General features: G+C 45.9%; 1 protein-coding gene across 8 annotated transcripts in view; it reads right to left on the bottom strand.

The window, feature by feature from the left end:
• Positions 1-13,093, bottom strand: part of MED27 (mediator complex subunit 27) — a 70,925-nt gene that overhangs the window by 22,309 nt on the left and 35,523 nt on the right. For 2 of the 8 annotated variants that reach the window (XM_072288274.1, XM_055062819.2), the window contains exons 5-6: positions 10,241-10,382; positions 6,469-6,576 (exon numbers count right to left, since the gene is read on the bottom strand). The exons of 1 other annotated variant lie outside the window; for it this stretch is intronic. In XM_072288274.1, the coding sequence (XP_072144375.1) occupies positions 6,497-6,576; positions 10,241-10,382 (222 nt within the window). In that variant the 3' untranslated portion in view covers positions 6,469-6,496. Of the gene's footprint in view, positions 1-3,936; positions 4,093-6,468; positions 6,577-10,240; positions 10,383-13,093 lie in introns of those variants that run through there. 5 more of the 8 variants (XM_055062817.2, XM_050195405.3, XM_072288271.1 and 2 more) reach the window with 4 other exon arrangements.

A 13,093-nucleotide genomic window follows, 5' to 3' on the forward strand; every position in this document is an offset into this window, starting at 1 on the left:
CGCAAATGCTGCTTCACTGACGGACGCGATTGCTTTTGGAAACCTGGACGTTCTCCGAGACCTTATCTGCTCTGTGGTGTGTGATGAGCTTCAAAGGCTCAGCTGCCCACCTCAGCCCACGCTTGGTTTCATTTCTGCCCCAGTGAGAAGTGAAGTCCAGCAAGCGATCCAAGGTCCCGTTCCAAGCAGCAATGCGCCTGTGACAGCTCAGTTGCAGCGGCCGTCGTATGCGGAAGTTTTGGGGCGAGTCCCTGTCTGTGCTCCAACCCATTTTGTCCCCACCACGTCTTACGCCGCATCATACGTCCCGCCGCTCCCACCAGTGCAACCTATCCAACATATGGAGGATCGGCGCCCGCTCGAAAGAAAATCTGATGTCTGGTGTACCCCGGACAGAAGGCCTCTGTGCTATCACTGCGGAGAAGCCAGTCACGTATATCGCGAGTGCCCATACCGCCACCTCGAACTGCAAGGTTTTGCCGCAGATTCACCAAGGCCCAGATATGGCAAAAGGCCTAGGGCGATTGAAGAATACCTGAACCAGCAGAGTATGCCACCATTACCATGGCGGCAGTCGCGCTCGCCATCCCCCAGGCGATCTCCCCCAGCTCCTAGAAGCCCTCCAATGGCAGCACAGGGACGATCGCCAAGCCCTCGTCAGGAAAACTAAGAACAGCGACCTTCGGGGGCGAGGCCGCTGATAATCGCCCGTCCGAAGACCTCCCATCGACGCGAGCCCGGTCTATTTAGCACGATTCAGCGACCACAGCAGCCGAACTCAGCGACAGACTCTCTCTAGACATACCTGTTATGCTCGACGGCCGCCACGTTAGTGCGTTATTGGACACGGGTGCCAACTACTCAATCTTGTGCGGTAAACTAGCAACGGAACTTAGAAAGGTTATCACGCCTTGGTCTGGAACGCAAATTCGTACTGCTGGCGGGCATATCGCAACTCCATTGGGCATGTGCACGGTCAGAGTACAAATTCGTGGGTGTACGTTTCCAGCCAGCTGCCCTATACTCCGCGATTGTTCTCGGGACCTCATCTTGGGCGTCGACTTTCTGCGAGAGTATGGTGCCATTATAGACCTCCGGGAGCGCACAGCGACTTTTTCTACAGAGAGAGCAGCAAACAGCCACGACAATTGCCGACATAATGCACTTCAGGTTTACGCCGACAGTGTAACTTTACCACCACGCGCAAGTGTCCTGGTAGCGGTAGTATGCGACGATCTGCGTGACGGCGATGCTGTTGTAGAGTGCAATTCCTCCCTTATGCTGACTCGTGGTGTATGTGCAGCCCGCAGTCTCATTATGCTTCGAGGTGGACATTCTGCGCTCCTCGTGACGAACTTCAGCCAGGAACATCGGCACCTATTTCATCGTACTACTATCGCTTTTGCTGATCCCATAGCAGACGTTGCTGAACGCTTTGCGTCTATGACAAACAACCCAGCTCAGACACTCAGCAATATCGACATCAATTCAGACCTTTCAGGGGAAAAGCAGAAAGCGCTGCGCGAGTTGCTACTTCGGTTCAAGGAGTGCTTCTCATCTTCTTCTAAGGTACGCCAGACAACCATCACGAGACACCGAATAATCACGTATGACGATTCTCGTCCCATACGACAACTGCCTTATCGCATATCGGCAAAAGAGCACAACGTGATTAATGCACAAGTGAAAGAAATGCTTGACGATGACGTCATACAACCATCCCAAAGCCCTTGGTCATCGCTGGTGGTCCTCTTTTCAAAAAGAAAGACGGAACGCTTCAGTTCTGCGTTGACTATAGAAAGTTTAATAACGTCACAAAAAAAGACGTTTCTCCGCTTCCGCGGATCGATGATTCATTAGATCGACTGCAGCGAACCAGGTATTTTTCATCCATAGATCTGAAGAGTGGATATTGGCAAATCGAAGTTGACGAACGAGACCGCAAAAAAACTGCTTTTGTTATCCCGGATGGACTGTACAAATTTAAAGTACTTCCATTCGGCCTGTGTTCTGCACCGGCCACATCCCAGAGAATGATGGACACTGTTCTGACGGGTCTAAAGTGGCACAGTTGTTTAGTATACTTAGATGATGATGTCGTGTTTGCAGCGACCTTCGAAGAACATTTGAGGCGTTTAGAGGCGGTACTTGAGGCGGTCCGCTCCGCTAATCTCACACTAAAGCCAGAAAAGTGTCACTTCGGTTACGAAGGACTGAAGTTTCTCGGGCATGTCGTGAACGCCGACGGTGTCCAGCCTGACCCAGACAAAACATCTGCTGTCGCTGCTTTTCTCGACTCCTCGTGACAAGAAAGCAGTACACCGCTTTCTCGGTCTGTGTGCGTACTACCGTCGCTTCATCGCTAATTTCTCCCGGATCGCCGAACCACTCATACGCCTCACGCGAGAAGACACACCTTTCGTTTGGACGGATGAGCAAGACGGATGAGCAGGACGCAGCCTTCACCGAGTTAAGGCAGCACCTGCAGGAATCACCCGTCCTCGCCCACTTTGACGAGGTCGCTGACACCGAGGTGCATACCAATGCAAGCAACATCGGTCTTGGCGCTGTACTCGTTCAACATCAGGAAGGCATTGAGCGAGTGATCGCTTACGCCAGTCGCACCCTTTCACGCGCCAAGATCAACTACTCCACCTCTGAGAAAGAGTGTCTAGCGGTTGTGTGGGCCATCATGAAATTTCGACCTTATCTCTACGGTCGCCCTTTCAAGGTGGTGACAGACCACCATTCCTTGTGTTGGTTAGCCAACTTACAAGACCCGTCCGGGCGACTTGCTCGATGGAGTCTCCATCTGCAGGAGTTCGATGTTACCATCGTCTACAAATCAGGCCACAAACACGAAGATGCGGACACATTGTCATGCGCTCCCGGGCAAAACTTGCGATAAGGACATGGACGAAGACGGCGCATTCCTTGGTGCCTTCACCGCATCAGACCTGATCATACGGCAGCGCGAGGACGTCGGAATAAGCCCTCTCATCGATCACTTAGAAGGCAAGAATGTTACAATCCCACGACACATTTCTCGCAGTCTCTCGACCTTCTGCCTCCAAAAGGGTGTCCTCTACAAGAAAAACTCGAGTGCCAGCGACAAAGAGTATCTATTGGTCGTATCTGCCACCCTCCGTGATGACATTCTCCTAGCCTGATATGATGAGCCCACGTCTGGACACTTGGGATTTTCACGTACTCTTGCAAGAGTACGCCAGACGTACTACTGGCCCAGACTTTCTACCACGGTGAAGCGTTACGTGCAAAGCTGCCGTGAGTGTCAATGCAGGAAATCGCTGTATTTGAAGCCCGGGGGGTTACTCCAACCCATCACACCACCTAGCGCGCCGTTTGATCAAATCGGCATGGATCTTCTGGGACCCTTTCTCTTGTCAGCCAGTGGAAACAAGTGGATTATAGTCGCCACAGACTATCTAACACGCTACGCCAAGACGAAAGCTGTACAACGTGCCACGGCCTACGAAGTTGCCCAGTTCTTTATCGATCACGTAGTCCTCAGACATGGTGCTCCATCACATGTCATCACCGACAGAGGAACTGCCTTTACAGCCCAACTGATAGAGGACATATTCGAGCTGAGCTGCACGCAGCATCGCAAGGCGACTGTCTATCATCCACAGACCAACGGACTGACGGAACGGCTAAACAAAACCATTGCTGACATGCTGTCTATGTATGTAGACGTCCAGTATAAAACATGGGATAAAGTCCTGCCGTACATTACATTCGCGTACAACACCGCCATTCAGGATACCACACGATTCACACCGTTCCGTCTTGACTACGGCCACGAGGTCCAGACCACGCTACGCTAGACGCTATGCTCCCGCATGACACTGAGGCATCACTTACTTCCGACGCCGAGCAACTCACTCAACATGCAGAGGAAGCTCGTCAACTCACGCGCATACACATCACGAAGCAGTAGAGTACAGACGCACGATGCTACAGCCTTCGACATCGGCAAGTCGAGTACCAGCCAGGTGACCAAGTCTGGGTGTGGACTCCAATCCGTCGCCAGGGGTTGTCTGAGAAACTGCTTAGTAGATACTTTGGACCCTACAAAGTGATACGCCGCGTTAGTGAAGTGAAGTGAGGTCATTCGCGACGGTGCCGCGTCGCCTCGGCGTCGACAGCACCACTCACAGATAGTGCATGTTATTCGCCTCAAACTGTATTTTGCACGTTAAGGCGGCGCCAACCAGATCTCATACGACTTCCACACTTCCACTTTCTTTTAGTTTAGTAAGCATCAGGTCGATGCTTTTCTTTTGGCGGGAGAATAATGCCTCTAGGTGTCACGAGCCAGCGCTGAGAAAGAAGTTGTGACTGGAATGCGCGCTCGGCAAGAGGCGGGCGCTGAAGAAGAGGAAGTAGAGGCTGAGGGCGCCGGCTTGAGTTTTTTTGTACGCCATCTTGTACAACTGTCTGTCTCACCGACGCCGGGCACATCTTCAGTTGTCTTTTCGTGACAATATGCATTAAATTATGAAAATCACACTTGCACACTACATAGCTCCTGATCTGTTCTCGTCCAATATCACTATAGCAAGGTAAAATTTTAATCCTTGAAACAAAAGTGCGACGACACCACTGTTAACACTACATCAGAAGAAAAGTTGTTTTGTTTGTGCGATTCAAAGATGTGGCTTCTGCAGGTACCAAAGTTTTGGACTCGCTACAGCTGAATAACATCAGCATCTCAACAAAGTGTCAACTGGGGCCTGAAGAGCTAAACAAAGGATGACATTTATTAAAATGCAGGTCAAACTTTTTCAAGCTATCACAAGTTGTCAACTAGGCAGTCAATAATTTTGACCAAATGAGTACCTCCATAGACTTAATGAAAGATGGTCTGCCTGTAAGAAATTAAATTGCGGAGTTTAAGATCCTGAAACTGCACAGTGGATTATGAGGTATGCTCCAGTGGGGGGCTCCAGATTGTTATGCCCCACTTCTTGTTTGACAGCATCTGGCATAACGATGCAATTTTGAACATCTGGATTAAATACTTCTGACTGCACGAGACGTCATTGCAATCCTTTTAGGAGAAGTGCACTTGCAGGGGCATGGCGTGGTGCAACGTTCAATATATTGAATGTGGCAGTGAACGGAAGTTCGAGACATGGCTAGTACAGCGTTATACTTTTGCATGTGATTTTCATGGGTATTTTACAACTGTTCAATATAGACTATAATTCTGTATATCCGAGTTTCATATATCTGGGATCGACTCTATATATGTACAGTCTTTGTCAAAAGTATACAGTGTTGCAACCGGGGGTCTGAAAATGTGGGAACTTCATGCAGCCTGGTGGAGTAAGGATCGTAGGCCTTGGCCCAACATCCACAATGTTTTAGAACCTAATGTTTATATATTTACAAAAACTTATAGGAATGATGCACAGAAGTTCACTTGAAGTTCAAGCTGCCAATCTCTCACAAAGCGTCTGTCTCGTCTTTTATCCCTTCCGTCATCCCGGTCATATCACCTTTCCCCAATCAGGTGTCAGGAGATGGGTGATGACATATCTGGCCAATCCAGAGGTCTGCAGCCCTTTTCATTTGAGGAGAGCTTAGCCCAAAGCAATCTAACAGCATGGCACATGAACGTGGAGAGGGTCACGAACCCCGAATACAAAGTCCCCATTGTAGAAGCAACGACAGGAGAGAAAGGCACCGTGAGATTGTTTGAAGGAATGTCACTTCGCAAAAAGCCCAAACCAGTGTGACGGTGTCTAACTAGTTACCATAAATCACCACAGTTCGAGATGACTCTGACAAGGGCATTGGCTCGTTTACCATGACCCTGGCTGTCGCATTCTCCGTGAGCGACTGGTTTCATGGGGTCAATGCACGATCACAACAGGCTATGTTGCCTGCAACTGCCATACTCACTAAAGATTGTTTAAACGAGTTCCTATGGCATGCTATAAATTGCAAAGCCCTGGGAAATGAAAAGAAATGCCATACCACAAGCACCGCATCATACAGATGAACGACACATATGGTAAAGGTACAAAGTAGCCCGTATACTCTTCACAAAGGCTGTACGTATGTATGTTGCAAAGTAACAACAGCCTATAAATCACTCTGAAGATACGCCAACTCTTTCTTGAACAATGATACGGATGGCTCACTAGCACAAGAACAACTACAGTTTTCCCTTATCATAAATCTTGCACGTTTGCTGATGCCGACATGTTCTCAAGATGATGCATCATTTGAAGATAGGAATGTATGTGCAAACCGAAGCATGGCCTAGCCAGGCCGCTACTAGGTGCTCCCTTTAGAGAGTTTGGTAGCTAGATGTTTTTCGTGTGAGTCATCTACTCTTTGCTTCTTAGAAAAGCACCATTTCTTTTTTATTACCTTAAGCAGCCCATCTTCACCAACACAAAAATGAAATGCATGCATCACATAAGCAAGCGATACCTGGTCATCATCTGTATAAAAGTCTTCATTAAATGCCTTCACCAGCACCCATTCTATGATCAGGCCACGAAGACACACCAGTGCTCTCAAGGTCCGGCTCAGTGTAATCTAAGTTGGCATGGAGATAGAGAAAGAAAGACACACATGTACACCACCTGTACCACCAAAAAAAGGCAGCTCAGAATTTTACGCTGTCGTGCAGGAGACCGGTGCACGAGGAACATGAAAACAAGGTATATTTAAAGGGTAAATGCACAATTGCACTCAGCCAAAGTGTAGGTGACAAGCAAACATGGCAGTTGTCAATCCAAATAAGAATGCCATGGCTTCAATTTAGCACCTATTTAAAGGGACACAAAGGCCAATACTAAGTCGACGTGTACTGTTTAAATATCATTCCATAAACCTTGCAACACTTGTTTTGTGCTAAGAAAAGACTTAGTTTACGGGAAAATTGCATCTGAAGGGTCCAAATACCTATTTAACAATTCAATTCTCCCGCCACCCAACGAGGGGAGTGGTGATGTTGCATACGCCATCATACCCTTTGCTGCCGTCGGTGAGCAGAATGGCGCTCGACAGATGGTGATACCAAGCCAAGACAAAGCGGTGGATTCGCCGCCGCAGCTGCTTTTTGCTCAAGTAACGTAGACCGTTCGGGCATCCCGCGACATCACATGGAAGTTGAATTCTCTGCTACATGCGATTCGTGCGAGTTTCCCGAGCCAGCAAAACCAGCGCAGGACTACGCAATGACAAACCTACTGAAACGTGAAAGCATGGCCGGCGCAGAGTCGAGCGAGAACGAAACCTTTCAACCTCCCACGTCGTTGTAAAAAGTAATTTCAAAGAGGTCGTTTTTCTAAAACGTAAATAGAATTAGGCAAGAAGCATTTTATTTCGTCTTATAATACAATACAAGAATGTTTTTTTGCAACTAGTGGTTGAATACTAGTGACAGAATTAAACTGAGGGGTGCTTTCGTCATCGTGCAAGTACTTGAATGTCCCGGGGGAGTATGTAATCATGCTCTACATTTACTTCAATTTCTCGATTATTAAGGCTCTGTTCGCGATAATATTGACATCTCAGAGATTCTCAAGCACTAATCTATCACCTTAGCTTGACTTAATATTTGCCTTTAGTGTCTCTTTAATATCATCCTCAATGAGAGCAACCTAGCTGACCCAGCAGGTATTGCAGCAGTTTTATAAATCACGATTGCAATGAATAGATAATAGCACACATCTTCAGTAAAAAGAGAGAAAGCGAACACCTAATGCACAAGGATATATCGCCACCAAATGAACACACGCAAACTTTGAAGGTTGCCAAGGGCACACGCAACGAGTAAAACATAGTAGTAGTCAGGTAGGCATCAGATATTGCTACAACTCAGTCATATGTGCTGCCATTCTCCATTTCAACAAATTTTTATACAACATAGCCTATTTTTTATGTTGGGGAGTGGCATGACATGCCTAAAAAAATATTCACATTTCTGTACTTTTCTGGCTTTTCAAATAATCATGAAGCATGCTTACAAAAAGTATTACACCCTAAATACATTAACCAACCCTCCCAAACTCTAGCATGTGAGACTGTGGGGGAATATTACTCAACGTCTGCTCTAGTGATGCAAAATAAAAGCCAGAAATGAGCTGCAATGGGCACGATAATGATTACATCCTGGCCTCTGACATGTGAGCAGCAACATGTGGAGGCTGTTCACGTAGCAGTACTGTTGAATTTGTGAAAACAGGAAAGGTCAACATAGTTTTTACCATGTTCTGCATGCTTCCATACCCAGTTTGGTTGGAGTAAACATTCACAGACATGTACAAGCAGTCTGGTTTCGAGAAGAAAACTTTCTTCAATGTCAACTCTAGTCCACATCATCATCTTCTATGGAGGGGGCACTGCCAGGCGATTACCAAGTGAAGAGGCACGGCTTCTCCCTTCTCTTTTCAATCCTGCCTTTTGCTTCTTACCGTAGCATTTATTTGAATTCTTTGAGCTTTGTACTAGTCTATAGTTCAGCTGCTGAGCATGGCATCAGCCAGTCACTGCTATCCAGGTGCATTATTCTTTTCTGTTGTCGCAACCACAGCAGCGCAATATTATGCGCAGTAACACTTGCACAGTTTTGTGCAGTATCAGTGGGGAGCTAGCATTCCATAGTGGTGAATTTTTTTCAATAGATGAAGCGCCAACAGTGACGGCACACTAGGAAGGAACAAAGACAGGACAAGGCACCTTGTCCTGTCTTTGTTCCTTCCTAGTGTGCCGTCACTGTTGGCGCTTCATCTATTGAAAGCTATGCATCAACTAGCCTCACAACATTCTTTTACTACATAGTGGTGAAGCAGAGAGCCACAGCTATTTCTTCCTCCCCTGTCCTATCTTGCCTTTCGCATTTTACCATTGGATTCATATAAGTTCTTTCGCCGCGATGTTGGTTTATAGGTAAGCTGCACAGCGCAGCGTAAGCCTATGATAGCAGCTAGGAGCGTGACTGTGCTCTCCAGGCCCAGTATTTTTCTCTTCTGTAGGATCAGTGGAATTGCTGAGAGGTAAAAGCCTCCCCTTGTTACTCTGCAGGACCAGAGTTCGAAACAACTCGGGGCATAGCATTTTTTTTAATGACCTCCAAAGCACTTTGGAATTCCTGCGACAAACACCGGCAGACACCAGCATCAGCGGCGGACATCAAAATGACTAGGGAAGTGAGCCCATAGCAGATATCACTGTAAAAAACATCAACATGATTGTGTAATGTAAAGTACAGCCATACTTGCAAGCTAATTTCAGGTGAGGTATGAGTGCTTCAACAGTCAACAATGACCACATTAAATACAGATAGCAATCAGCCATCTGGTTTGTCGCTGCTAAGGCACTTCAGAACTTTTAACACACTACTTTCAGTGCTTTCTAAGCAGTTTAGTCAAGCACAGCGCATTCTTCAGCAGCACTGTTAAGGTGGTGAAGTGCAAAAATTTGATACTTCTGCACCATTGGTACACGACTTAAGAGACAACCATCGAAATGGCTTTGTAATACTCGGACAAAATATGCACAACTGCAAATTTCACAATAGCACAGCATCAAATGTTGTCTCTTTAATAAATACATTCAATAAACATTGTTCACTTCATGCTATTCGAGTCAATTTACAATAGCTACAATATGCTTGCTATGTGAGCAAAATCTACTACTGTATCAAGCTTGAACAGCCAAAATCAGACGAGCTAGAGTTCGTTCTCCCCTTAACTCTCGCTACCGTGCCTATTCACATTGATCAATTTGATCGACACATTTCAAGTTCCAATTCTCGCGCGTGCATGGTTTGCAGGTGCCTAGTGCCATCTAGGTCAGAAAGTGGGAATCATAAAGCGTGGATCCGCAATGTGCTTTTGGTGGTTCGAACACGCTGCAAAAAGTTTCGGACTGCCGCATGCTTGCCTCGATCATGGCATAGTCATCTCGCCCGGACGCTCCTCGAAGGCGTCCTGTTTCTCACAACTCGAGGGCTTCAAGAGCCGAATTTGAGGATGAAATCAGCAGCAGTGAAGCTGACATGGACTCATCGGATATCAGCATTGATGACGAGGATGTGTCAAGTCAAGCCGGAATGTCCAGCGGCTAAGCTTCGGCTGTATGTGCTGCACACATTTCTTGTAATGATAAATAATTGTGAGCGGTGGAGCTTGAACTGACAACTGTATTGTACTTATTTTCAGGGTCTCAATGTCCTACAGACATGATTTCTTACCGGCAGCTGTAAAGAGTGTGCAGTTTTTTCCAAGACAGAACCCGGGGGTCAAAGTGGGCGAGGTGCTCCATAACACGAAGCACTTTGTCCGGCCCATTGATTTCTTCAAACTTGTTTTCACCGCAGAACTAATCAACCTGACCTGTGAGAACATGAACAAATATGCATGGATGCATATCTTGGAGAAACAAACATATGCCGACAAGGACGGGTCGTGGAAAATTTTCAGCCCAATGAAGTGATGCAGTGCATAGGAGTTCTCATCTACATGGGGATTGTGGCGTTGCCTCGCCCGCATCTGTACTGGAACACATAGGAATTATTTTCTGGCCTCATTCCTCCTAGGATTATGCCCAGAAGCCGTTTCTTCGCATTTCTTGCTTTTTTGAGTGTCATGGACCCAGAGAAGGCTGATCCCATCAGGGATAGCAAGCGCCACAGGATTATCTGCTGCAGCATATCAACAATATCTCCTCTCAGCTTTTCTAGCCATATCGGAATTTGTGTGTTGATGATCAAATGGTAAAGTCGAAAGGGCGATCTGGAATTTGTCAGTATATGCATAAAAAGGGGGTCAAATGGGGGTACAAGCTCTGGGTCCTTGCTGACTCAAGCACAGACTACATTGTCCAATTGAGTGTTTACACCGGCAAGCGTAAAACACCAGTTTCTAAAGAACTTGCATATGATGTCGTGAGCCGCCTGTGTGAGGCATATTTGGATCAAGGGTGCATCACCTACCTTGATAACTTTTATATGTCAACTTCCCTCTTTGTACATCTGCTTGAGCGGAAAACTCTCGTGTGAAACAATGCACAAAGATCGTCGTGGATTTTCAACCCAGTTGAAAGACTCCTCATGCAAAAAAAGAGCAACACGAGGGGAGATTCGCTGGGTGTGATGCAAAGATATGCTGTACTTTTACCGTAGAAGGACAAGCGTGCTATGAATATGATGAACACAACGCATACTGCTAACAATCATGTCGATGCAATGAAAGAAGTGATGAGCGGAAACCAATGGACAATGGTCTCCATAAAGAAGTCGCTCTTGATCGAAGAGTACAACAAAGGCATGCTTGGTGTGGACAAGTCAGACCAGCTAATCTCAATTGAATTGAACTGAATTTTATTCTCCTTGAACAAATACACAAGGAAGAAGTAGCCACAAAAGGCTACTGAGATTAGTAGCTTGACGAGGTGGCTGCCCTTTTACACAGCAGCCACCTCGTCACAGCAGTCATCCTATAACGTGTTGATGAAGTCTGTCGGGTAGTGGAAGGCACTGTTCTTCCACTGCACTGACATTGATGTCATGAACAGCTTTATTCTTTACCAAGCGCACAGGAAAGATCACCCTGAGATAGAAGAACTGTCCTGAAAAACTGGATTTGACCAGCTTGCCTTCCGAATTGAGCTGGTCAACCACATGCTTGGGATGGATGACAGCAATGTACACCCTCCACCTCCTGTAAAGAAGTCAGAGCAGAAGCCCCAAATTCTCGAAAAATGCTGAAATTGCAAGCTCTGCTACGAGAAACGCAAAGTAGAAATGAAGACTGCCGTCTTCTGTGAACCATGTGGTTCACAAACTTGTGCTTCATCCCGACCAGGGACTGCTTTGGCAAATGGCACACTAAGCACCAATGCTAACTTTCTTCATCGCAGAAAGAACACTTTCGTGCCATAGTTCCTACAATTTGTACCACCTTTTTGTAACATAACGAGCTACAAATTGTATATTTTGAAATGTTTTTACTGCAATTATTTCCGAGGTTGTGCCCCTTCTTCAAGCAAAAAGTTGTCTTTGTTTTACGAACTTTCACAATATAAAATTTTTTTTTGTTGAATTATAAAATAATTTTATACGTGATAATTATGCCAGTGTAGAGAGAATTCATTTAGCTATATTTTCTTCCACCTAGTAAGAACTGCCTTTTTTCCTGTGGCAGCAAAAGGATTACGTAAACTCGGTTGGCCTAAATTCTCTGATAAGGCAAATACTTCGGGGACCCTTGCTTAGTTTCCCACAGATCTACTGAACTTCTGTTAAGCAATCGATCTGATAAAATGAACACATTCTTAAGGTTAATTTACGTTTATTCAGTCTTGTACAGGTAATAAAGAAGAATGTAACTGATTACAATTACTCCACTAAAAATGTACACTGGGCAAATACAGCTCAGTAAAGGTAATTGAGCAAATACAAATATGTTAATGCTCACTTTCCCATTGCTTTCCTTCAATCATGTCAGAATTTCATAAACATGTATAATAAATTAGTCGATCTGGCCTTTTTTGTGTATGTTCCATTGTTAGTGACAATCACTCAGACATAACTTTCATAAAGTAGCTGTTTTGTGGAGCTTCTATGGGAGGTTTTTATTTCCATGAAACAACAACATCTGTGGCACTGACAAGTCCCTGCTAGCAATGCTAGCCTCATGCTTCATGGTTTACATTTTGTCACGAGGCCATGTTGGAACAGTGTTGTTCTGATTTTGTTCCTTGTAATTTCCTTTACACGTTTCTGAAGAAATACGAATGAACTGGCTGGTATGTTTGGGTGTCCTTACATATGAGGTTTCTTCGTAGTTCAAACAATGTTCAATTGCCATGCAGTAGGTATCTTCCACAGCAGCAGTGTTCACCAAAAAGTCCACATGCTCAAAGCTGTACAGTTGCTGGAGTTTTAAACACATCTTGGTGCGACCTTGTGGCAAGCAACAAAATTGGCTGGTTTGTATGAATTGCAGCTTGGTGCATTGGGTTACACTGTCACTAGGCAGTAGAACCTATGACATATTAAGGTTTCAATTTCGCCCATATTTGGGTGCTCGCCAACTGGAGGTGG

The sequence above is a fragment of the Dermacentor andersoni genome, chromosome 1, assembly GCF_023375885.2.
Source record: "Dermacentor andersoni chromosome 1, qqDerAnde1_hic_scaffold, whole genome shotgun sequence".
Taxonomy (NCBI): domain Eukaryota; kingdom Metazoa; phylum Arthropoda; class Arachnida; order Ixodida; family Ixodidae; genus Dermacentor; species Dermacentor andersoni.